General features: G+C 44.9%; 1 protein-coding gene across 1 annotated transcript; it reads right to left on the reverse strand.

Annotated features, from left to right (window-relative positions):
• Nucleotides 1-767: 767 nt before the first annotated feature.
• On the reverse strand, nt 768-11,861 carry LOC109926175 (receptor-type tyrosine-protein phosphatase-like N). Its single transcript, XM_020526057.2, has 4 exons — nt 11,783-11,861; nt 4,320-4,397; nt 2,751-2,870; nt 768-938 (listed from the first exon to the last, which is right to left on the reverse strand). Exons 1-4 carry the CDS (start codon nt 11,840-11,842, stop codon nt 768-770), a joined length of 429 nt encoding a protein of 142 aa, XP_020381646.1. The 5' UTR covers nt 11,843-11,861.
• Nucleotides 11,862-24,596: the final 12,735 nt, after the last annotated feature.

The following is a 24,596-nucleotide window of genomic DNA, read 5'->3' on the forward strand; positions in this document are numbered from 1 at the left end:
ACACTCACCCACACACACATACACACACACACCTACACACACTCACACACACTCTGTCACACACACACACCCCTCCCACACACACACACATCTCAGCTTAAATCATTGAAACATAGGAACATAGAAAATTGGAGCAAGAGTGGGCCATTCGGCCCTTTGAGCCTGTTCCATCATTCAATATGATCCTGGCTGATCATCCAACTGAGTCCCCTGTTCCCACTTCCTTCACTAACCCTTTTGATCCCCTTAGCCCTAAGAACTATATCTAACTCCTTCCTGAAAATATTCAATACTTTTGCTCAACCACTTTCTGTGGCAGAGAATTCTACCACTCTCTGGGTGAAGCCATTTCTCCTCACCTCAGTCCTAAATGGCTTACCCTGTATCCTTAGAGGGAGAGGGTCTGAATGGCCTGCTCTCCTGCAGGTTCAAATCCCATCACGGCAGCTTATAAATTCAGTTCTAGTTATTTCAATTAATTTGGAATTGAAAGCTAGTCTCAGTAATAGAGTCTTCACATATAAACTCATCTGGTTCACTAATGTTCTTCAGGGAGGGAAACTGCCATCCTCACCTGGTCTGGCCTACATGTGACTCCAGCCCAGCAAGCCTCTCAACTCAAGCAGCAATTAGCGATGGGCAATAAATGCTGGCCTTGAAAGAAAGGCTTAAATATCTAAGTTTGAGTTCTACGCCACACTGTGGCCTCTCTGCCCAATTCAGAAACGCTGAGTCATACCAATTCCTGGAACCCTCTTCCCATTCCCCTACCTTCGGAAGTCCAACAGTGGCCGAGTGGACGATGGGATACCCTCTGCTGGCCAGCTCAGGAAGTGAAACTGGGTCAGAGTTCGGGTCTCCTGAGATTGCAGATTTTTCAGATAGAAGCTACGGACCAGGAAATCTTCACACCAGATGTGCTCAGAGACCAGATTGACCTGTGGAAGCACCAGAAAAGGGTTATGAACGCACCTCAAACTGGCAGTAACCTTCATCGGGTCCAGAAACGATAAAACCGCAGTTGGACTCCCCAAGTGCCTCGGTGGATTCCTGAAGCATCTTTCATGATCTCACAAAGACCCTAACAGTTTTAATCCAGTGAGAGATAGTAGGAACTGCCGATGCTGGAGTCTGAGATAACAAGGTGTAGAGCTGGATGAACACAGCAGGCCAAGCAGCATCAGAGGAGCAGGAAAGCTGCCGTTTCGGGTCTGGACCCTTCTTTTGAAGGGTCTGAAGAATGGTCCAGACCCGAAACGTCGGCTTCCCTGCTCCTCTGATGCTGCCTGGCCTGCTGTGTTCCTCCAGTTCCACACTGTGTTATCTCTTTAATCCAGTGAAATGCTTTTAGAAGTGAAGTCCCTGCTGCAGTGCAGAAAGAACAGCTGCCAATTAACATACAGCAAAATGCCGTCAACAGCAATGAGGTAAATATCAGTCTCCCTCTGTTTTTAATGATATTGGCGAAAGGATGAAAATTGGGACATGACACCAGGGAGAAGGCAGCCATTCCACACATTTAACCGATTCCTGTGTTTTGTAAGGCTACAGCTGATCTGATGTGACCTTTCCTGTCCCCGATAACTATTGATTGGCCTGACGTTGAAAAGTCTGTGCGACTCTGACTTGAATATGTTCAACAGTCATTGGGTCTCGATTGCCCTCTGCAGACAAGAATCCAAAATGTAAAGACAGTGTCTTTATATTTTTCTGTTTTTTTAAAAATTGTGGTCTGCAAATGAGAACAGCTTTTAAACCAGGGATTAGAAGGATTGCTGCGTGGTGTGAAAGCAAGAAAATTGTGAACACTGTTTGCACAGCTACCTCTTACAACAGTGGTCGCAGACGAACTGGAGCCAAGGGGTTGTAGACAAATGGAGCTAAATTGTTGGAGCTAAATGATCTAAATGGTTGCCAACAAGCAGATGATTGGTTTGTGGACCAGTGACAAAGATTTTCTGCCTGCCAACAATTATGTGATTGGTCCGCAGACAGGTGAACAGCTTGGGACTGGGTAAAAGATACAGAGCATGATCAGATCTCCACCAATTCAGGGGGCTCTGTGTTCTCTGCAGTAAAAGCCACTTTAAGCCTGAAGAAAACAAACTTATCTTTCCATCAGCAGTTGCTGTCAGCTGTGACTTTTAGTCAACCTTTTATAAGTGAACCAGCCACCCAATGCCTCTTGTGAACTAGCAGAAGCATTTGGAAAATGTAGACTGAGAAGCAACATTACAATCAGCAGAGAGATCATCTCAGTTACATTCTGGGCAAGAATCACTGAACTGTGTTCCTAGTCTCTCCCTCGGTCAATGACACCCTGGTTTTTTACCCCCCTCTATGTCTGTTTTGCGTGTTTGTATAAGAGGAGTTTGTAAGGGGATTAGTGTTTTAACTAGTAGAGTAATTGGCCATTGGTTCATACCTTGTCTACCTGCAGCTACATTCTATTTATTTGCAATGAGTGCTGTTTTATGCTAAGACCAGAAATTTAGTCCCACTCCTGTCAACCTGGGTCTAAAAGACAGGGATATTAGGGAACTTTGTGTAGTTATTTTAAGATCCAGGAATAGAGGGCCTTAATTCCCAGCATGCTATCCCCAGTTACAGATTCCCCTACAATGGGAAAAAGTGCTGTCAGTGCCAAGCCCCCTCAGAATCTTGTGGGTTTCAATGTGATCACATCTGATTCCCCTTGATCCCAGCAGATCTCGGAACTGCGTCTAATTCAGGTTGATCACTGAGCCTACCTCGTAGATGTGGTAGAGAGAAGAGCCTTCGTCTGGCCAGTACCGGTCACAATGCTTAACGCTGTCTTCCACCAGAGGGGTTAGCATGACAATCACAGTGCAACCATTCTCCCACACCATCTGTAACCAGACATAATACAACATCAAAGTGATGGAATTAGACCATTACAAACAGGAACAGGAGTTGGCCATTCAGCCCCTCGAGCCTGCACCGCCATTCAATAGGATCGTGGCTGATCCAACATTCCTCACACCCCCTTTCCCACTCTTTCCTATAACCCTTGATTCCCCGACTGATCAAGAATCTATCTATCTCAGCCTTAAATATACACAAGGACTCCGCCCCCACAGCTCTCTGTGGCACGGAGTTCCAAAGACTCAGAATTCTCTGAGAGAAGAAATTCCTCCTCATCTCAGTCTTAAATTGGTGTCCCTTTATTCTGAGACTATGCTGTCTGGTCCTAGACTCTCACAAGAGGGGAAACGTCCTCTCAGCATTTACCCTGTCAAGCCCCTTAAGAATCAATACATTTCAATGAGATCACCTCTCATTCTTCTAAACTCCAGGGAGTAGAGTCCCAACCTGTTTAGCCTATGCTCATAAAACAATCCTTCCACACCAGGGACCATCCTAAATGAACCTTCTCTGAACTGCCTCCAATGAAATAATATCTTTCCTTAACTAAGGGGTGGCATGGTGGCTCAGTGGTTAGCACTGCTGCCTCACAGCACCAGGGACCCAGGTTCGAAACCACTCCTCGGGCAACTGTCTGTGCGGAGTTTGCACATTCTCCCCGTGTCCGTGTGGGTTTCCTCCCACAGGCCAAAGATGTGCAGGTTAGGTGGATTGGCCATGCTAAATTGCCCCATGGTGTCCAGGGATGTACAGGCTGGGTGAATTAGCCATGGGAAATGCAGGGTGATTGAATAGAGGGGTGGGTCTGGGTGGGATGCTGTTTGGAGGGTCAGTATGGGCTGAATGGCCTGCTTTTGCACGTAAGGAATCTATGATTCTAAGGGACTAAAATTTCTCACAGTACTTCAGGTGTGGTCCTTGTACAAGTACCCTCAGAATTACTTCATCAAAGTTAAATGAACGTTATAGAATTGAGTTGTTGAAAGATAGGAATGCAGCCAATCCTTACACATGTTCCTGAGCATTTGTTGACAGAGATCCAAGGTACAAGCCTGAGCCTCCAAACTCATCACTGGAAAAGTTTCAGTCTGTTCCTATGCATCCCTTTCAAGCAAATGGAACAAGCTGCACCACATTGAAAGATGATAGGCAACAAAAATCAAATGAAACTTATTAAACCTGGATACAAATTTGCTTGTGTGAGATGGTGGGGGCAGAGAATTCACTCCATCTCCTGCAGTGCCCACTGCTCACATTAAGGCCTCGAACATATCCCAGTGGAACCCAAGTGCTCCTTCTCCAGGGACACCCAGGTATGGATATACCTACAGAGGAGGGGGGCTTGAAACCAGTCACCTCTAATTACCCAAAGACCCCTCGCAATGCCACACTGCATGCAGTCAGTGAAACTGTGAGAAGTGGAACTCACTCACCTGCCAGAAGTCCGAGATGGTGTGCGAAAGGGGGCCTTGGGTGGCAATGTAGGCTGGCATTCGGGGATCATGGTCAATCTGCGAGGGGAACAAACACATGATAGGTTGAGAGAGAAAGAAACAGGGCTAGAGAAATCTCCAGCTCTCACACATGGGATAGCCCTTGAGAGACTCAACATTGCGAGTAATTGAGGCCCAGCAGAGATCGCTGCAGGACACCCAGTAGTCACATCCTGCCAATTTGAGCACTTACTCATTATTCCAACTCTCTGTGTCCTGCCACTCAACTAATTTTTCTATTCACATCAGTAACTTGCCCTCAATTAGCATTTCAGTTATGCCATCTCCTTCTGTATGTTCTATTTCCCTTTTAGCTTGGCTTGCTTTGTCCTTCATTGCCTATCCTTCCCTTCCTGTTGCATTCGGAAGATCTTTCATTTCATCCCTCATTTGGCGACAGTCTTCTAAAGAAATGAAGAAGGGTCACTGGACTCGAAACATTAACTCTGCTTCTCTCTCCACAGACGTTGCCAGACCTGCTGAGTTTCTCCAGCAATTTCTGTTTTTGTTTCAGATTTCCAGCATCTGCAGTTCCTTGTTTTATTTGGGCGCAATCTTTAATTGCTTCGACAAGATATCCTTGGCTTTTGCATCATGAAATCTTTTGTTCTCTAATCTCCCCTGGCTTCCAGCCTACGACAGACCCTCTCCTTGAGTCTCCCTGACCCTTCTTTTCTTCCAGTGCTGTAAAACCTCTCACACTTCTATCGCTGTCCAGTTCTGATGAAAAGTCATTGACCCGAAATCTTAGCTCAGTTTCTCTCTCTTGCCACAGAAGTTGCCAGACCTACTGTATCTTCCCATGAGTGGAATCAGAACAGTTACAGTGCAAATGGAGGCCATGCTGGCCGTTGAGTCTGTACCTGCCAACTCTCAGCAAGAGCAGTTGTTCGTCCCACTCCTCCAGTGTACCTCCAAGAGTCCTGCAAATTTTTCGTCTTCAATTCTTTCATGGGACATTTTATTTTTGGGAGACCAGAATTTGCGGCCCATCCCTAACTGCCCTTGAACTGAGTGGATTGCTTTGCAGAGGGCAGTTAAAAGTCAACCACATTCCTGTGGGTCTGGAGTCACATGGAGATCAGATGGGTAAGGGTGGCAGACTTCCTTCCTCTGCAATGCATTCATGAACCAGATGGGGTTTTCCCAACAATTGTTGACAGTTGTTATAGTTTTCAATTCCAGATTTATACATTGCATTGAAATTCCCTGGGTACCATGGTGGGATGAGAAGCCAGGTTCGCAATTATCCTCTGGAATACTGGTGCAGTGATGTTACTACAATCCACCATCTCCTCCCAGCTCTTCAGATAATTAGATCATGCTCTTTAAGCTATGTTGGACCCTTCCTCCTGCACCCTCTCAGGCAGTCTGTTCCAGATTACACCCAGTCACTGTGTGAAAATATTCCTCCTCCTCTCGTCTCTGATTCTTTTGACAATGACCTTAAATCTCTGATCTCCTGTTCTCAACCCTTCTGCCAGTTGGAACAGTGTCTCCCTCCCTATTCTGTCAAGGTACATAGGAGCAGGAGTAGGCCATTCGGCCATTCAAGCCATTCAATAAGATCATGGCTGATCTGTGGCCTTACTCCATATGCCTTCCTTGGACCCACATCCCTTGACACCCTTGCTTAATAGAAATTTGTCTACCTCAGATTTAAATCCAACAATTGAATTAACATCAACCACCATTTGTGGAAGAGCGTTCCAAACCTCCCCTACTCTTTGTGTGTAGAAGTGCTTTCTAACATCCCTCCTGAATGGCCTGGCCCTAATTCTTAGGCCATTCCCCCTAGTTCCAGAAGCTTCAACCAGAGGAAATAGTTTATCTTTACCTACCCTGTCTTTCCCTCTTAATATCTTGAAGACTTTGATTAGATCAGCCCTTAACCTTCTATATTCTACAGAATAAAGGCCTAATTGTCTAATCTCTCCTCATAACTTACCCGCTGAAGTCCCGACATTATCCTTGTAAACCTGTGTTGAACTCCCTCCAGGGCCAAAACATCCTTCCTACGGTGTGGTTCCCAGATCTGCTCACAGCACTCTAAGTGGGCTCTAACTAGGGTTCTGCATCATGTCTGCACCCCCATACTCCAGCCCTTTAGATAGAAAGGTCAGCATTCTGTTAGTCTTTTGGACTATTTCCTGCACCTGTTTGTGGCATTTTAAAGAGCTAAGCAACTGAACGCCCAAATTTCATTGGACATCCACTGTATTTAACTTTGTGCCTTCTAAAGGTTACCCTGATGTATCCTTTCTCGATCCAAAATGGATAACCTCACACTTGCTTTTATTAAATTCCATCGGCCACAGCTTTGCCCATTCACTTAATCTAGCAAGATCCTGTTATAATTTTATGCTGTCGTCAACATCGTCTATAATGCTGCTCGATTTTGCGTCACTGGCAAATTTGGATATTTGGTTTTTTATGCCAGTATCCAAGTCATTAATGAATATTGTGAATAACCAACACCCCAACACAGATCTTTGTGGGATATCATTAGTCACATCCTGCCAATTTGAGTACTAACCCATTATTCCAACTCTCTCTTTCTTGCCACTCAACCCATATCCTATCCTTGTTAGTAATTTGCTCTCAATTCTGTGGGCTTCTACCTTAGCTAACAGGCTCTCGTGTAGGACTTTATCAAAAGCCTTCTGGAAGTTCATGTAGACAATATCCATCTCTGTCTGCTGCCTCTGTCAACTCTTTAAAAAAACTCTACGAGGCTTGTCGGCCATGACATACCCTTTGTGAATCCATGCTGACCATCCCTGATTAACTGTGATTTTTCAAGGCAATCAGTTACCCTATCCTTCGTTATAGACTCCAACAATTTCCCCACCACAGATGTCAGGCTAACTGGTCTGTAATTCCCAGGTTTCCATCTGTCTTATAGAGCAGAATAATAGGAACAAGTTTCCATTCCAGAGGTACAATTCCAGAACCCAGGAATCCAAGATTATGGTAACGTGCTCTCCTATAGGGATACAGACATGATGCAGAACCCTAGTTAAGCCCACTTAGAGTGCTGTGAGCAGATCTGGGAACCACACTGTAGGAAGGATGTTTTGGCCCTGGAGGGAGTTCAACACAGGTTTACAAGGATAATATCAGGAATTCAGGGGGTAAGTTATGAGGAGAGATTAGACAATTCGGCCTTTATTCTGTAGAACATAGAAGGTTAAAGGGTGATCTAATCAAAGTCTTCAGGATATTAAGAGGGAAAGACAGGGTAGGTAAAGATAAACTATTTCCTCTGGTTGAAGCTTCTGGAACTAGGGGGAATGGCCTAAGAATTAGGGCCAGGCCATTAAGGGGAGATGTTAGAAAGCACTTCTACACACAAAGAGTAGGGGAGGTTTGGAACGCTCTTCCACAAATGGTGGTCAACGTTAATTCAGTTGTTAAATTTAAATCTGAGATAATACCAGTGGATGGAAACCTTTAGGTCCAAACCCCTCATGATTTTGAATATCTCAATCCAAACTCCTTTCAGACCTGGAAGTGGCCCTTCAGCCCATCAAATCTGTACTGCCAAAAATCTCTAGAATCACTCATCGCTATTCTCATGAATTTTTTTTGTACTCCTGCTAGCTCCTTCACATCTGTCCTATATCTGGAGAGCAGACACAATTATCCAGTTGAGGTTGAGACAGTGTTTTGTGAAAACAAAAACGAAGAACTGAGGGTGCTGTAAATCAGAAACCAAAACACAAGTTGCTAGCAAAACCTGGCCTGTCTGGCAGCATCTGTGGAGAGAAATCAGAGTTAACATCTCTTGTTTTACGACCCTTCTTCAGAACTGTTTGTAGCTGGAAGTAGTTGGTATATATGCTAGAGAAGGGGTGGAGGGGGGTGCTTGGGGAAAAGGCGAAGGAATAAATGATAGATGGAGATGGAGCTCAGAGAGAGACAGTAAAACAACTAGGCAGACTAAGAAATGAATGAAGGTCAGTCTAGGAGAATGAGTAGCTGCTAACAGGGTCCATTAGTGGCTGTCATTGGGTTGTTTGTGGTAACAGCCCATAGTGTTGAGTGAAGGTGCACTCAGCCTATCCACAGCTTTGTAAAACACATTGCATGTGGAAAGACAGAGATAACAAGGTGTAGAGCTGGATGAACACAGAGGCCAAGCAGCATCAGAGGAGCAGGAAGGCTGACGTTTCGGGCCTAGACCCTTCTTCAGAAATCATGTGGAAACACAGTTGTTATTAATTGCCACTCACTGATCTCACTCAGGATTTTATAGCAGTCACCAATGACAAAAGAAACAATTATTTTCATGGCCGCAGTTCCAAATGATAGCAATTTCATCTTTCTTGCTTTCAGGACAAATTACAGATGCCTCGCTTGTCTTCCAGAATATATCTGATGTACATGATGTGTATAACTCACCTGTCCCACTTGTCCATCACAGAAAATCCACTGGTAACAAATAAATAAACTCTACATTGTACATAAAAACTGAAAGAACTGCAGATGCTGTAAATTGGGAACAAAAACAGAAATTGCTGGAAGAGTTCAGCAGGTCTGGCAGCATTTGTGAAGAAAAATCAGACTTAACATTTCGGGTCCGGTGACCCTTCCTCAGAACTGATGTGGCATCTTATCAGAACTGATGTTAGCTGGGAAAATCTCTGGTCTATGAGCGAGCAGGACCCTGAACTCCCTGTTGCTGGTCATTTTAACACAGCAACCTGCTCGTGTGCCCATGTGTCTGTCCTTGGCATACTGCAGGGTGCCAGTGCATCACAGCGCAAACTGGAGGAACAACATCTCACCTTCAGGCTGCCCAGGCAGCATCAGAGGAGCAGGGAAGCTGACGTTTCAGCTCGGGACCCTTCTTCAGAAGAAGGGTCCCGACCCGAAACGTTAGCTTTCCTGCTCCTCTGATGCTGCCTGGCCTGCTGTGTTCCTCCAGCTCCACACTGTATTATCTCTGACTCCAGCATCGGCAGTTCTTACTGTCTCATCTTCAGGCTGGCCACTTTACAGCCTTCCAGACTTAATATTGAGTTTTAACATCTTCAAATTGTGAACGAACTCCTATTTCTTCCCTTTCTTTTAACTTGTTATCATGTTCTCTCTCCCCTCCTCCCATCCCAGTGGGACTGTCTATTTCTTTCAAGTCTGGCAGTTAAACACACCATTGTTCTGCCATTCTCACATTCCAATCACCTAACTGGAACTATCAACATCCTTTCTCCCACTGCACTCCATCCCCACCACCACTCCCAACTATAGGATAAATGCAGTCCCCTCCACACTTCACTTCAGTTCTGATGAAGAGTCATCTCTCCACGGATGTTGCCTGACCCGCTGTGATCTCCAGCATTTGTTGTGTTCAAACCAGATGGTCCACCTGGCATCAACCTAGACATTGGAAATGATAACGGCAGAAACAGCCCTGTCAACCCTGCAAAGTCCTCCTCACTAACACTTGGGGGCTTGTGCCAAAATTGGGAGAGTTGCCTCCAGCTTGAAACAGTCATACTCATGGAATCAGACCATAAAGACAATGTCCCAGACACCACCATCACCATCCCTGGATATGTCCTGTCCCAATGGCAGGACAGACCCAGCAGAGGGGGTGGCACAGTGGGATACAGTCGGGAGGGTGTTGCTCTAGGACTCCTCAACATTGACTCTGGATCCCATGAAGTCTCATGGCTTCAGGTTAAACATGGGCAAGAAAACCATAAATATTCCCATTGTCAATGTTGGGGGAAACCAGTATATCAGCACAAAAGATAAAGCTGAAAAACTTGTAACAATCTTTAGCTCAAAGTGCCAAATGGATGATCCATCTCTGCCTCATCCAGTGGTCCCCAGCATTTAAGCATGCAGTTAAAGTGAGAAGGGCAAAGTTCAAAAGAGATGTGAGGGGTGGGTTTTTTTTTACAAAGAGAGTGGTAGGAGTGTGGAACATGCTGCCAGGGGTGGGGGAGGCAGATACAATTGGGGGCCTTTAAAGGACTTTTAGATAAGCACGTGAATATTCAAGGAATGGAGGGATATGGACCAAGGGCAGGCAGAAGGGATTAGTTTAATTTAATGAGATAACAAGGTGTAGAGCTGGATGAACACAGCAGGCCAAGCAACATCAGAGGAGCAGGAAGGCTGACGTTTCAGGCCTAGACCCTTCTGTTTAGTTTAATTTAATGTTATGTTCAGCTGAAGGGCCTGTTCCTGTGCTGTACAGTTCTGTGTTCTATTATTCCACATGATATAAAGAAATGCTTGAAGGCAAAAGTTATGCATCCTCACAAATTGCTGATAATAGCTGATTCTTCAGAACTAGCCTTGCGCATAGCTGAGCTCATCCAGTACAGCTACAACACTGGCATCTACCCAACAATATGGAAAATTACCCAGCCATGTCCTGTACTCAAAAAGCAGGACAAATCCCTCCCAGCCAATTACCACCCCATCAATCTACTCTTTGTTTTTGAAGTCATGAAAAAAATCGGTTCAGAGATAAGTTTCAGAGAAAAAAGACATAATTGTATTTTAATACCCTCTATTATTTCTATTTTCTCCTGGACATTTGCACTCAACACTGTCCCACTGATCTGCCTGTACCGCTCGTAAACAAAGCTTTTCACTGTATTTTGGTACATGTGACAATAAAATCAATCAATCAATCAATTAGCTTTGAAGGCATAGAGTACAACAGCAAAGAAGTTCTGACAAATCTGTATAAAACACTGTTTTGGCCTCAAACAGGGGATGGTGCTGTTTCCGGGCAATGTAGTCCAGGAAAGATGTGAAAGCAGAAAAGATTTAATGGTGTGAGGGATGAGAATCTTCAGTTACTTAGAAAGACTGGAGATGCTGGGGTTGTTCTCCAGCAGAACTGGAGATTAAAGGGAGATTTGATAGTGGTGTTCAAAATCAAGAGCAGGTTTGGACAGGGTAGCTGCGGAGAAATGCTTCAAGAAACAGATGGCACAGAATTGAGGGGCTTGGCTAAAGAAGCAACAGAGAGAATGGGGAGGTAGTTGCTTTCTGCAGTGAGTGGTTAGGATCTGCATGCACTGCCCCAGGGTGTGGTAAGAGGCAGATTTACCTGTGGCTTTCTAAAGGGCTACTTGCAGCAGTTGGGAGTGCGGAACTCACTTTGAGTTGCTCTTGCAAAGAGAATTGGCAATGGGCTGAGTGGCCTCCTTCTGTGCTGTAACCATTCTCTGGAGCAATCCTGGAGGGTTGGCAACCCATGCATGCAAGTTGCCACTCACATACGTTTCTAAATGCAAAGCTGGCCTTGAACTCGAGTCAAATCTCGACTTCACTCCAACTTCATTCATCAACTTCATGGGAAGTCAACAATGTTGTGACCTCTGACCCTTCAGCCTGATGCCCTGATCATTTAAACAAACACTGTATTGACTTACGATTGGACTGGCGTTGATAAAATCTGTCCTGGATGGGTTGACCTCTGCTTTCAAAACCATACGGTTGTGGTCATCTGGAAAACAGAGACAAAAATTAGCACAACCTTGTCTAGTGCCCATCTTCATTCCCTCCCTGTTTTCTTCTCACTTGTCTCAACTGTTGATATTTTTGTCTCTGAATCTACCCTCAAAATACAGCTCATCAATGGGCTCCATTACTGCCCTTGGGTTCCTCAATGACCAACTCTCAGGGTAAGCTTATCAAAACAAAACAGAAGCTAGAGTAGGCCATCCAGCCCCTTGAACCTATTCCACAATCCAGTGAGATCATGGCTAATGTGCATCCTGACTCTACTCAGTCTCCTTGGTTCCACCCAACCTCAGAATTACAATTATAAACTGAACTAACCTCTTTGTGGAAGAGGTGTCCTCATGTTTACCATTGCTTGAATGAAGAAGTGATGGCCTGAGTTGATTTTAATGTTAGGCCAATGACACAGAGGGATGTGGGAGTTAGTGTGGGGAGAAAGTCCTTGATCTGGATGATCGGTATGTAAGTACTGAAGGACAGAGTTGGCTCGATGGGCTGAATGGCCCACTCCTGCTCCTATGTTATGTCTCCTTGCCCTGGAATAGCCCCAGGCCCCACCAGTGAAGTAGGTATATGTCTATCATCCCAACCACAATTCTCCTCAGGATCTCAGACTTGCCAAAGTGTCGAGCTACCAACCAGTGCTTTAGAATTGTGGTCTCTATTATTGGAATTACAGACAGCAGCAAAAAGAAAGCTATGATAATGACAGGATAATCATTGCTGAGAAAATTACCTGAAACACTGGGGGAACACCCCCAGTACTGCTCATTGTAAACTTACAAAATTCTTAAAAGGCTAAAAATCTGTAGATGCAGAAGAGATACAAACAGATGTACAAACTAATGGGTTAGGAGTAGGAGTAGGTCACTCAGCCCCATGAACCTGTTCCACCATTCAATATGATCTGGTTTGATTGGTTTACTCCAAATTACCATTCATTCCCTGACAATCTTTCACCATAATCCACCCCAGCCCTGCCCCATGTTTATCAAGAATCTATCTAACTCAGCCTTGAAGCGACTCAAAAACTACCCTTTCACTGACTTTTGAGAAAGTGTTTCTGATGACCCCCTGAAAGAAAAAAAAATTGGCTTCATCTTGGCCTGAAATGGATAACCCTTTACTTTTGAACAGTGGCTCCTAATTCCAGATTCTGTCACAAAAGGTAACATCCTCTCCAGATCCACCCTATCATGTCTTCTCAGGATCTTATATTTTCAAACATGTTGCTTCTTACTTGAATACTCCCGGGAATATAAGCTTAACCTGTCCAATATTTCTCAGATGACAACCTGTCCATTCTAGGTATGGGTCTAGTACACCTTCTCTGAACTGCTTCCAAAGCACTTTCCGCAAACAAGGAGACCAAGGTGGTGCACAGTACAGGCAGTCCCCAAGTTGTGAATGGGTTCCTTTCCTGAGTTTGCTCACAAGTCATGGTGGCTCAGTGGTTAGCACTGCTGCCTCACAGCACCAGGGACCCAGGTTTGATTCTAGCCTTGGTGACTGTCTGTGTGGAGTTTGTGCATTCTTCCTGTGTTTCCTCTGGGTGTTCTGGTTTCCTCCCACAGTCCAAAGATGTGCAGGTTAGGTGGAGCGGCTATGCTAAATTGTCCATTATGTCTAACGATGTGTACATTAGGTAGATGAACCATGGCTGTCCTGAGGAAGGATCACATTAACTTTGATTTCTCTCTGCTGGCACTGCTAGACCTGCTGAGCTTTTCCAGCAAATTCTGTTTTTGTAACCATGGAAAATGCAGGGTTACAGGGTTAGGGTAGTGGGCTCAGTCTGTGTAGGATGTTCTTTAGAGGTTTGGTGTGGACTTGATGGGCCAAATGGCCTGTTTCCACACTGTAGGGATTCTATGAAGTCGATTTGTACTTAGGTCGGAATACAATACAGGACAATATAAAATAGCCATTTGTCAATACAGGAAGCATTCGCATGTTGGATCTTTAAAATTACACCCCCATATGGGATTGCGTTTGTGAATACAACTGTTTGTAAATCAGAGACCCCTTGTACTCCGGACGTGATCTGACCAGTGCACTGTATGACTGAAGCATAATCTCCCTGTTTTTGAGTTCAATTTCCTTTGCAATAAACCACAACTTTCTATTAGTTTTCCTGACTACTTGCTGTACCTACATTTTCACCTTTTACAATTCACCACCAGGACATCCAGATCCCTCCACATCTCAGAGCTCTGCCATCTCTCACCATTTAGATAATGGGCAATCCATCCAAGAGAATCATAGTTTACTCCTGCATTTAGGAGGGTGCCTACACGGTCAGCTACATATCTATGCAATAATGTAACTTGTCCATATGATTTTGTATCTTTTGGCTATGCTTCTTAAGCTTTTCGAAATGGAACTGCGGAGGTCTACAAAGGAAATGATTAGCTGTACATATTGAATAGAATATACAACAAATTATATACTCTACATTTCAGTGCAAGAGACAACTTTTTGAGACTACTATGTAAATGGTGAAAAACTGCAGCATGCTGCTGTGCAGAGGGATCTGGGTGTCCTTGTGCATGAATCACAAAAAGTTGGTTTGCAGGTGCAGCAGGTAATTATGAAGGCAAATGGAATTATGTCCTTCATTGCGAGAGGGATGGAGTTTAAAAGCAGGGAGATTATGCTGCAGCTGTATAGGGTGCTGGTGAGGCCACACCTAGAGTACTGTGTACAGTTTTGGTCTCCTTACTTGAGAAAGCACTGCAGGGGGTGCAGAGGAGATTCACTCGGTTGTTTCCAGAGTTGAGAGGGATGGCTTATGAGAAGAGATTGAGTGGAGTAGGACTACACTCATTGGAATTTAGAAGAATGAGGGGGGATCTTAGAGAAAAATATAAAATTATGAAGGGAATAAACAAGATAGAAGCAGGGAGGTTGTTCCCACTGGCAGATGAAACTAGAACGAGGGGGCATAGCCTCAAAATAAGGGGCAGCAGATTTAGGACTGAGTTGAGGAGGAACTTCTTCACTCAAAGGGTTGTGAATCTGTGGAATTCCCCACCCAGTGAAGCAGTTAAGGCTTCCTCGTTGAATGTTTGTCAGGCAAAGATTTTTGAACAGTAAAGGAATTAAGGGTTACGGTGACCAGGCTGGTAAATGGAGCTGAGTCCACAAAAAGATCAACCGTGATCCTATTGAATGGCGAAGCAGGTTCAATTGGCTGGAAAGCCTACTCCTGCTCCTATTTCTTATGTTCTTATGAGGCTGATAGATCATAGAACATAGAACAGTACAGCACAGTACAGGCCCTTTGGCCTTCCAAGCCTGCACCAACATGCTGTCCGTCATAACTAAAACCCCCTACCCTTCTGGGGACCGTATCCCTCTATTCCCATCCTATTCACATATTTGTCAAGACGCCCTTTAAAAGTCACTATAGTATCTGCTTCCACTACCTCCCCCAGCAGCGAGGTCCAGGCACCCACCACCCTCTGTGTAAAAAATTGCCTCGTACATCACCTTTAAACCTTGCCCCTCACACCTTAAACCCATGGCCCCTGGTAACTGACTCTTCCACCCTGGGAAAAAGCTTCTGACTTCTGTCCATGCCCTTCATAATCTTGTAGACCTCTATCAGGTCGCCCCTCAACCTCCATCGTTTCAGTGAGAACAACCCAAGTTTCTCCAACCTCTCCTCATAGCTAATGCCCTCCATACCAGGCAACATCCTGGTAAAGCTTTTCTGTACCCTCTCCAAAGCCACCACATCCTTCTGGTAGTGTGGCGACCAGAAGTGAACACAATATTCCAAATGTGGCCTAACTAAGGTTCTATAAAGCTGCAACATTACCTGCCAATTCTTAAACTCAATGCCCCGGCCGATGAAGGCAAGCATGCCATAGGCCTTGTTGACTACCTTTTCCATCTGCGTTGCCACTTTCAGTGACCTGTGTACCTGTACACCCAGATTCCTCTGCCTATCAGTACTCTTAAGGGTTCTGCCATTTACTGTATATTTTCCATCTGGATTAGACCTTCCGAAATGCATCACCTCAAGTTTTTCTGGATTAAATTCCATCTGCCATCTCACTGCCCAAGTCACCAACTGATCTATATCCAGCTGTATCCTTTGACGGTCCTCATCGCTGTCTGCAATTCCACCAACCTTTGTGTCATTGGGAAACTTACTAATCAAACCAGTTACATTCTCCTCCAAATCATTTATATATATTACAAACAGCAAAGATCCCAACACTGATCCCTGCGGAACGCCACTAGTCACAGCATATCATTCCATGAGTAATTGTACTGTACACTGGATTTGGTGTTCTGCATTTTAAAACAAATTTTTTTTGACAATATTGAAATTATGTTCTTTCCTGGTGTCTATAAGCCCACTGGTACAATGTTGCCTATGGCAGGGCTTGTACAGTTATACCCTTGAACGAATGTTTCTCCATCTTCAAACCGCCCCACACCTTTTAGATACTGGCCTGGCGAGGTTTATTTAAATGCACAGCTAATGCTGAACAACACTTGGTGTTCTGCCCTAACAGAACTGGATGACTTCATATCACAGAATACACTGTTGCAGAGGTGGGATTTGAACAGGCGAACAAACTTTGTGCTCTCATTCTGGTCTCAAATTCCACACATTTTTGATCCACTTCTTGGCAAACTGCCCAGCGATCTTGTCTAGTGCGTTGGTGTGGCAATGCCTTTCTGAAACTTCTTTTTGGGGAGAGCTTTAGTAGGATGTGGGCATCATTAGTAAGTCATCATGTTTCCCCATTGTGTCCCACAAGGATGACTACTGGGACCCTTACTGTTTGTTATAAACATAGATGATACAGATGAAAATGTAGGGGGAATGTTAAGCATATTTGCAGATGACACCATGATTGATATTGTGGTTAACAGCGAAGAAGTTGGTGGTAGGTTAGAGGAAGATATAGATGGGTTGGTCAGATGGGCAGAGCAGCGGCAGATGGTATTTAACTCTGATAAGTGTGAGGTGATGCAATTTGGAAGAGGAAACAAAATGAGGGAGTATTTAATGAAAGGACGGACACCAGGTAGTTTAAAGGAACTGAGGGATCCTGGGGTAATTATTCACCGATCCTTGAAGTCGGCACAGCGTGTGAATAGGTTAGTTAAGAAGGCATATGGGACTCTTGCTTCCAACAGTCGTGGCATAGAGTATAAGAGCAAGGAGGTAATGTCGGAATTGTACAGAGCGTTGGTTAGGCCACAGCTGGGGCACTGTGTGCAGTTCTGGTCACCTCACTACGGGAAGGATGTAATAGCACCAGAGGGGGTACAGAGGAGGTTCATCAGGATGTTGTCTGTAATAGAGAAACTGAGTTATAAGAAGAGACTAGATAGGCTTGGATTATTTAGAGCAGAGAAGACTGAGGGGTAACATAATAGAGGTATATAAGATTATGAGGGGAATAGACAGGATGAATAGGGAGCAGCTGTTCCCCTTAGATGAGGGGTCAAGCACGAGAGGGCATGGTTTTAGGGTAAGGGGCTGGAGATTCAGAGGAGATTTGGGAAAAAAGTTTTTCACTCAGTGGGTGGTGAGAATCTGGAATGAACTGCCTGGGAAGGTAGTGGAAGCTGGAAACCTTACAACCTTTAAAACATATTTGGATGAGCACTTTAAATATCATAACATTCAAGGACATGGGACAAGTGATGTCGGTGCAGATGGGATGGGCCGAACGGCCTTTTCTGTGCTGTACGAATCTATGAATCTATTGCTAATTGCCCTTGAACGGACTTGTTAGATCATTTCAGAGGTCAGGAAAGAGTCAACCACATTGCTGTGGATCTGGAATCATATGTAGGTCAGACCAGGTAAGAACATCAAAATTTCACTCCCTAAATCAACCAGATGGGATTTTAACAACCATTAGGCTGGCTTTCAATTCTACATTTTATTGGATTCAAATTTCACCATTTGCCATGGTAGGATTTGAACCCATGTCACCAGAACATTAGCCTGGGATTGCCAGGCTAGTGACATTACCATAACAACAACAGGTAGAAGCTGTTCTTCCATGATGCTGTTCTAGTAAATCTCCTGTGTGCCTTGAGTTGCTTCCATGGTTTGAATCATAGAATCCCTACAGTGTGGAAACAGGCCCTTCAGCCCAACAAGTCCACACCAACCCTCAGAGCATCCCACCCACCCAGACCTGTCCCTCTATAACCCACCTAATCTACACATCCCTGAACACTACGGGCAATTTAGCGTGGCCAATCCATCCTAACCTGCACATCTTTGGACTGTGGGAGGAAACCGGAGCACCCGGAGGAAACCCACGCAGACACAGGGAGAATGTGCAAGCTCCACACAGACAGTCGCCCAAAGGTGGAATCGAACCCAGGTCCCTGGCGCCGTGAGGCAGCAGTGCTAACCATTGAGCCCCCGTGCTGCCCCATTTGCAGTGCACAGGGATTCTGTCCCCCAGAGGTATGGGTGCCTGGCTGCTGTCCTCCCCTTTACAGGCTGCTCTCTATGACTAGACTCTCCCCTCTCACAGTCTGCTACATCACCATCTCTGCCTTACCAACTGGCTCTCTGGGGTTACAGCAAACTCTTTAATTTACCAACTCGTGTACAGAGTACTAATCATTGCAAAATACAGCTCTCTCATGCAGTTATTCCATTCCTATCTCCTTTGAGTCTTGATAGTACGTGACAGTTGATGTTCAGCTACGTTTTTTTAAAAACTTATTCACAGGATGAGGGCGTCTGCCTATTGCTGATTGCCCAGAGGGTCTGGAGTCACATGTAGGCCAGACCAGTTAAGGACGGCACTTTCCTTCCCTAAAGGGCTTTTCACTACAATTGAATGGATTCATGGTTATCATTAGACTCTCAGTTCCAGATTTGTCGTATTGAATTCAAATTCCACCATCTGCCATGGCAGGGTTTGAAGCGAGGTCCCCTAGAACATTACTTGGGTCTCTGGATTAGCAGTTCAGCGATAATACCACTGGGCCATCACCTCCTTTTTCCCAAAAGGTCATGAATCTGTGAAATTCACTCCCCCAGAGTGCACTGGATGCCGGGACATTGAGTCAATGTAAGACAAATTTTTAATTAACAATAGGTTGAAGGGTTATGGACAGTGGGCAGGAAAGTGGAGTCGAGACAGAGATGAGATCAGTCATGATTGTGTTAAATGATGGAGCAGGCACGAGGGGCTGAATGGCCTACTCTTGCTCCTAGTTCTAAGATATAGGCCCTATATCTCTGCACATTATTTCCATCCAAATAATTGCCCAATTTCCTCATGAATGTCTCAATCTTATATACCACGGTCATATAAATTCCCATTATACTACACTGTGCACCCTCTCCAAGATGTTTACATCATTCCTACAATGCAATGCCCTGAATTGGTCACAGTACACCAGCTGAGAGCTAACTAAAGATTAGGGTTGGGCGTTCAAATGGTTTTCCTAATAGATCATTCAATTAAAAAGCATGAACAGTTTTAGAGTTGGTGATTGGACACCCTCCCGCATGGATACAGGAGCGGCACTGGAACAGGGTCACACAAAAATACACAGGCCCTGTCTCCATGCCAACGAAAATTATGTTACTAAATGTTCCTGTGATACGCTTTCAAGTGCTATAATTAACAGTGTGGACGGCAAAAGATCTAAAATGGTGCATTAGGGACGGTTAGTCAGGGGATGAGCAAATTTAGCCTCCATCAAATTAACTAAATGGTACAAATTTAAGGGGAAGCAGGAATAGAGAGACATGTATAGATGAAGCCACACCGATATCTGAAGGTGGAAGAACACACGCTCATAAGGCTGTTGAAAGATCCTTTCCTTCATAAACAGAGACAAAACAATACAAAATCAAAGAAATTATGCTAAACTTAGATAAATTACTGGCTAGGCCTCAGCTGGAGGATTGGTATTTGTTTTTCTTTAATCTTCAATAAGTGACAATTGTCGGTAAGGTCAATATTTATTTTCCAGAGGACAGTCAAGAGTCACCCACATTGCTGTGGGCCTGGAGTCATGTATGGACCAGACCAGGTAAGGATGGCAGTTTCCTTCCCTAAAGGACATTAGTGAACCAGATAAACTTTTAGATAATGGTTATCATGGTCACTATCATTGAGACCAGTTTTCAATTCCAGATTTATAAATTTAATCTAAACTCCACCAGCTCCTGTGTTGGGATTTGAACCCATGTCCCCTTGAGCCATAGCCCAGACTCTGGATTACTTTAAGACATAAGATATAGGAGCAGAAGCAGGCCATTTTGCCCATCAGGTCTACTCTGCCATTCAATGAGATCATGGCTGATCTGATAATCCTCAGTTCCACTTTCCCCATAACGCTTGGTTCCCTTTCTGATTAAAAATCTGCCTGACTCAGCCTCGATTATGCTGAATGACCAGCTTCGACAGCTCTCTGTGGTAAGGAATTCCACAGACTCACTAACCTCTGACTCAAACGTGTGACCCATTTTTTTGAGATGATGTCCTCTAGTCCTGGACTCACCCACAAGGGGAAACAACCTTTCTGCATCTATCCTGTCAAGTCCCCTAAGAATCTTGCATGTTTCAATAAGATCGCCTCTTATTCTTCTAAATTCCAATATAGGCCCAACTTCATCAACCTCTCCTCATAAGATACTAATCTAGTGACATTACCATCATGCCACCAGCTCCAGTTCCAGGCTCCACACTTAAGGAAGGTTTTGGAGTGCAGGTTCAGAAGAGATAGGGTACTGAATAAATTTAAGATTTTTAATTAGTAATAGGCTGAAGGGTTATGGAGAGCGGGCAGGGAGGTGGAATTGAGGCCAAGATGAGATCAGCCATGATCATATTAAATGACAGAGCAGGCTCAAAGGCACTGAATGGCCTAGTCCTGTGTTTAGTTCTGCTTAGTTCGTACATTTTTATGTACATATATTTTAAAATTTTTTTAAAAAAATTACTGGGCTACTGGGGAAAGAGGTAAGGAGTCGGACTAATCAGAGATTTCAAAAACTGGGACCAGGAATAATGGGCTGAATGGTCTCCACATGTACTGTACAATTCTATTGTCATGAATGGATTATTTCAAATCCTCCCCTATAGCAGCCAGCTGCTCCTGAAGGACACAGAGAATGTGGCACAGAATGTTTCTGATTTGCTCCTGTTAATAGAATGTTGGATTTGGATCAGATAAACGTGACTCAGTGGATTAGACTGCAACCGTTACAGCTGTTTCCAAAAGAAACAGGAACAGGAGTAGGCCATTTGGTCCCTCAAAGCTGCAATGCCGTTCAGTACGATTATGAGGCGCGGTGCGTTCTAGAGGCGAGGCCTTGCACAGTCTGCTTGAAGGACCGTAATGCTGAGCTTTATTATATCTTTATTTTTCCAAATTATTCGTAAGATCCTGTACCTAGGCACCTTTGTACTTAACAAACACAGAAATTGCTGGAAAAGCTCAGCAGGTCTGGCAGCATCTATGGTCAGAAATCAGAGTTAACGTTTCGGGTTCGGTGACCCTTCTTCACAGTAGATGGTAGCTAGGAAAATGTCAGTTTATATGCAGGAGATAGGGTGGTAGGGGAGGGGGGGAAAGGAGGAAATGATTAATTAGTAATAGGCTGAAGGGTTATGGAGAGCGGGCAGGGAGGTGGAGTTGAGGCCAAGATGAGATCAGCCATGATCATATTAAATGACAGAGCAGACTCAAAGGGCTGAATGGCCTAGTCCTGTGTTTAGTTCTGCTTAGTTCGTACATTTTTATGTACATATATTTTAAAATTTTTAAAAAAAAATTACTGGACTACTGGTGAAAGAGGTAAGGACTAAAGAGAAAGGAGAACAGCTGGACAGACGAAGAAGTGGATAATGATTAGCCTGGGAGAACGAATGGCCATTAATGAGGACTATTAGAGGCTAACAATGGGTTGTGTGTAATAGCAGACTATGTGATAACAAGGCCTGGTGTGTGGGGATTAGGGTAAGGACATGGGGAAAGGTGCTTCAAACCTGAAAATTGTTGAACTTGATATTGAATTCAGAAGTCTGTACAGTTTCCAAGCGGAAAATGAGGTGTTGTTCTTCCAGCTTGCATTGAACTTCACTGGAACACTGCAGCAAGCCAGAGACAGAGATGTTGGCCAGTGAACAGGGTGGTGTGTCAAAGTGGCAGGCAACTGGAAGCTCAGGGTCTTTTTTGCGAGCAGAACATAGATGTTCTGCGAAACTTTCACCCAGTCTACACTTCGTTTCCCCAATGTAGAGGAGACCACATTGTGAGCAGCGAATGCAGTAGTCTACATTCTGGGAAGTGCAGGTGAAGTGTTGCTTCACCTGGAAGGTATGTTTGGGCCCTTGGATATTGGGGAGGGAAGAGGTAAATGGGCAGGTGTTGCACCTTCGCCGGTTACAGGGGAAGGTGCCGTAGGGCTGTGGGGAGGTGTTGGGGGTGAAGGAAGTGTGGACCAGGGTGTCCCGGAGGGAATGGTCCCTGCGGAAGGCGGACAAGGGAGGGGAGGGGAATATGTGTCTGGTGGTGGCATCTTGCTGGAGGTGGCGGAAATGGCGTCTGATGATCTTCTGGATGTGGATGCTGGTGGGATGGTAGGTGAGGATAAGGGGAACCCTATCATTGTTGCGGGAGGGAAGAGAAGGCGTGAGGGCGGAAGTGCGGGAGATGGGTCACATGAAGGCCCTGTCGACAACGGAGCTGGGGAATCCTCGGTTGAGGAAGAAGGTGGACATTTCGGGAGCTCCCTTGTCGAAGTTGGCCTCATCTGAACATATGCAACAGAGAAATTGTTGGAATGGACTAGTATCTTTACAGGGAGCAGGGTGCGAGAATGTATAGTCCAGGTAGCTGTGGGAGTCAGTGGGTTTATATGGATATTAGCGGCCAGTCTATCCCCAGAAATAGAAACAGAGATGTCAATGAAGGGAAGAGAGGAGTCAGAGATAGACCAGGTAAAAGTGAGGGCAGGGTGGAAATTGGAAGCGAAAATGAAGAACTTTTCCAATTCCAGACCAGAGAGGGAAACAGCACCGATGATATCATCGATATATGGGAGAAAGAGCTGTGAGTGGGGGCCGGAATAGGATTGGAACAAGGAATGTTCCACGTACCCTACGAAGAAACAGACATAACTGGGGCCCATGCGGGTACCCATGGCCACCCCTCTGACCTGAAGAAAATGAGCTACGAGTTGCATGCCACTTTAACACACCAACCAGTTCCCTGGCCAACATCTCCGTCTCAGGCCTGTTGCAGTGCTCCAGCAAAGCTCAGCGCACGCTGGAAGAACGAAACTGCATTTTCTGCTTGGGAACTGTACAGCCTTCCGGACTCAATATCAAGTTCAATAACTTTCGGGCTTGAGACACCTTCTCGCATGTCCTTACCCTAACCCCCACACACCAGGCCTTGTTATCACATGGTCTGCTATTACACGCAACCTATTGTTAGCCTCTAATAGTCCTCATTAATAGCCATTCATTCTCCCAGGCTAATCGTTATCCACCCCTTTGTCTGTCCAGCTGTTCTCCTTTCTCTTTGGGTTCTATCCCCACCTATCATTTCCTCCTTACCCCCTCCCCTACCATCCTATCTCCTGCATTTAAACTGACAGTTTCCTAGCTACCATCAGTTCTGAGGGTCACAGCACCCGAAACGTTAACTCTGATTTCTCTCCACAGATGCTGCCAGAGCTGCTGAGCTTTTCCAGCAATTTCTGATTTTGTTTCTGATTTATAGCATCCGCAGTTCTTTCGGGTTCTACTTTAGTACCTAAGATGGTGCTGTTAGTAGCAACTTTATAAATTTTTCACTCACGAGCACATGTGACAATAAATCCAATTCTAATTCGAATCCCTCATGTCCACCTTCCTGCCTTTCGCCACAACCTTCGATTCCCCGAATGATCAAGAATTTATCCAAATCAGTTTTAAATATATACACGGACAATGCCCCCACAGCTCTCTGTGGCAAGGAGTTCCAAAGATTCACAACCCTCTGAGCAAAAAAATTCCTCCTCATTTCAGTCTTGTGTTGATGACTCTTTATTCTGAGTTGATGTCCTCCGATCCTAGACTCTCCCATGTTGGGGAATATCTTGTCAGTATTTACCCATCAAGTCAGTGTAGCCATGACACTGTTACTTTTTCTTTGGACTGAATATTCCTTACAGCCAGCACAGTACAATTCCTCTAAAATACTCCACTGTCCAAGGGTGAGACATTTCCCCAAACCGTTGCTACAGTGTCACTTTGTCACCTCTTTGAGTCAGATACAAGTTCCACTCCACAAACACTTCAGCGTGATGCCAAGAAGTGACACTCCCTGTGCCAACACTGTTAGAGTGCCACAGTGCCATCAAAACAACAGCCAATGGCAGTTCTCACTGTCATCACCATTGAAGATGAGCTTCATATGTTCAAGAACATAAAACTACAGCACGGGAATGGACCCTTCGGCCCACCATGTTGGGCTGTACTGTTATTAGTTGTCTTTGGGATTTGAACTTGTGTCTCCAGGGCCAAGTCACCAGAGAATGAGACCAGTGGCGTTATCACGGGGGCCAGAGTCTCCGTTCCCTTGTCCTTGGCCTGCCAATCCAAAAGAACTATTCGTCAAGTCCTCAGCGGCCCTCCTCTAAATTCATCCCCATTTCCCCTCTAAATTCATCTCCATTTCCCCTCTAAATTCATCCCCATTTCCCCTCTAAATTCATCC

This window comes from Rhincodon typus, chromosome 7, assembly GCF_021869965.1.
Source record: "Rhincodon typus isolate 14 chromosome 7, sRhiTyp1.1, whole genome shotgun sequence".
Classification (NCBI taxonomy): domain Eukaryota; kingdom Metazoa; phylum Chordata; class Chondrichthyes; order Orectolobiformes; family Rhincodontidae; genus Rhincodon; species Rhincodon typus.

What these genes read in the sequence shown, in the direction of transcription:
- LOC109926175 (XM_020526057.2), bottom strand. Translation starts at nt 11,842, where the DNA reads ATGGTTTTGAAAGCAGAGGTCAACCCATCCAGGACAGATTTTATCAAC. An exon ending in CCATCTCGGACTTCTGGCAG is followed by an intron (nt 2,871 to 4,319) that starts GTGAGTGAGTTC and finishes GTCTGGTTACAG; the next exon opens with ATGGTGTGGGAGAATGGTTG. An exon ending in CTCTCTACCACATCTACGAG is followed by an intron (nt 939 to 2,750) that starts GTAGGCTCAGTG and finishes GTGCTTCCACAG; the next exon opens with GTCAATCTGGTCTCTGAGCA.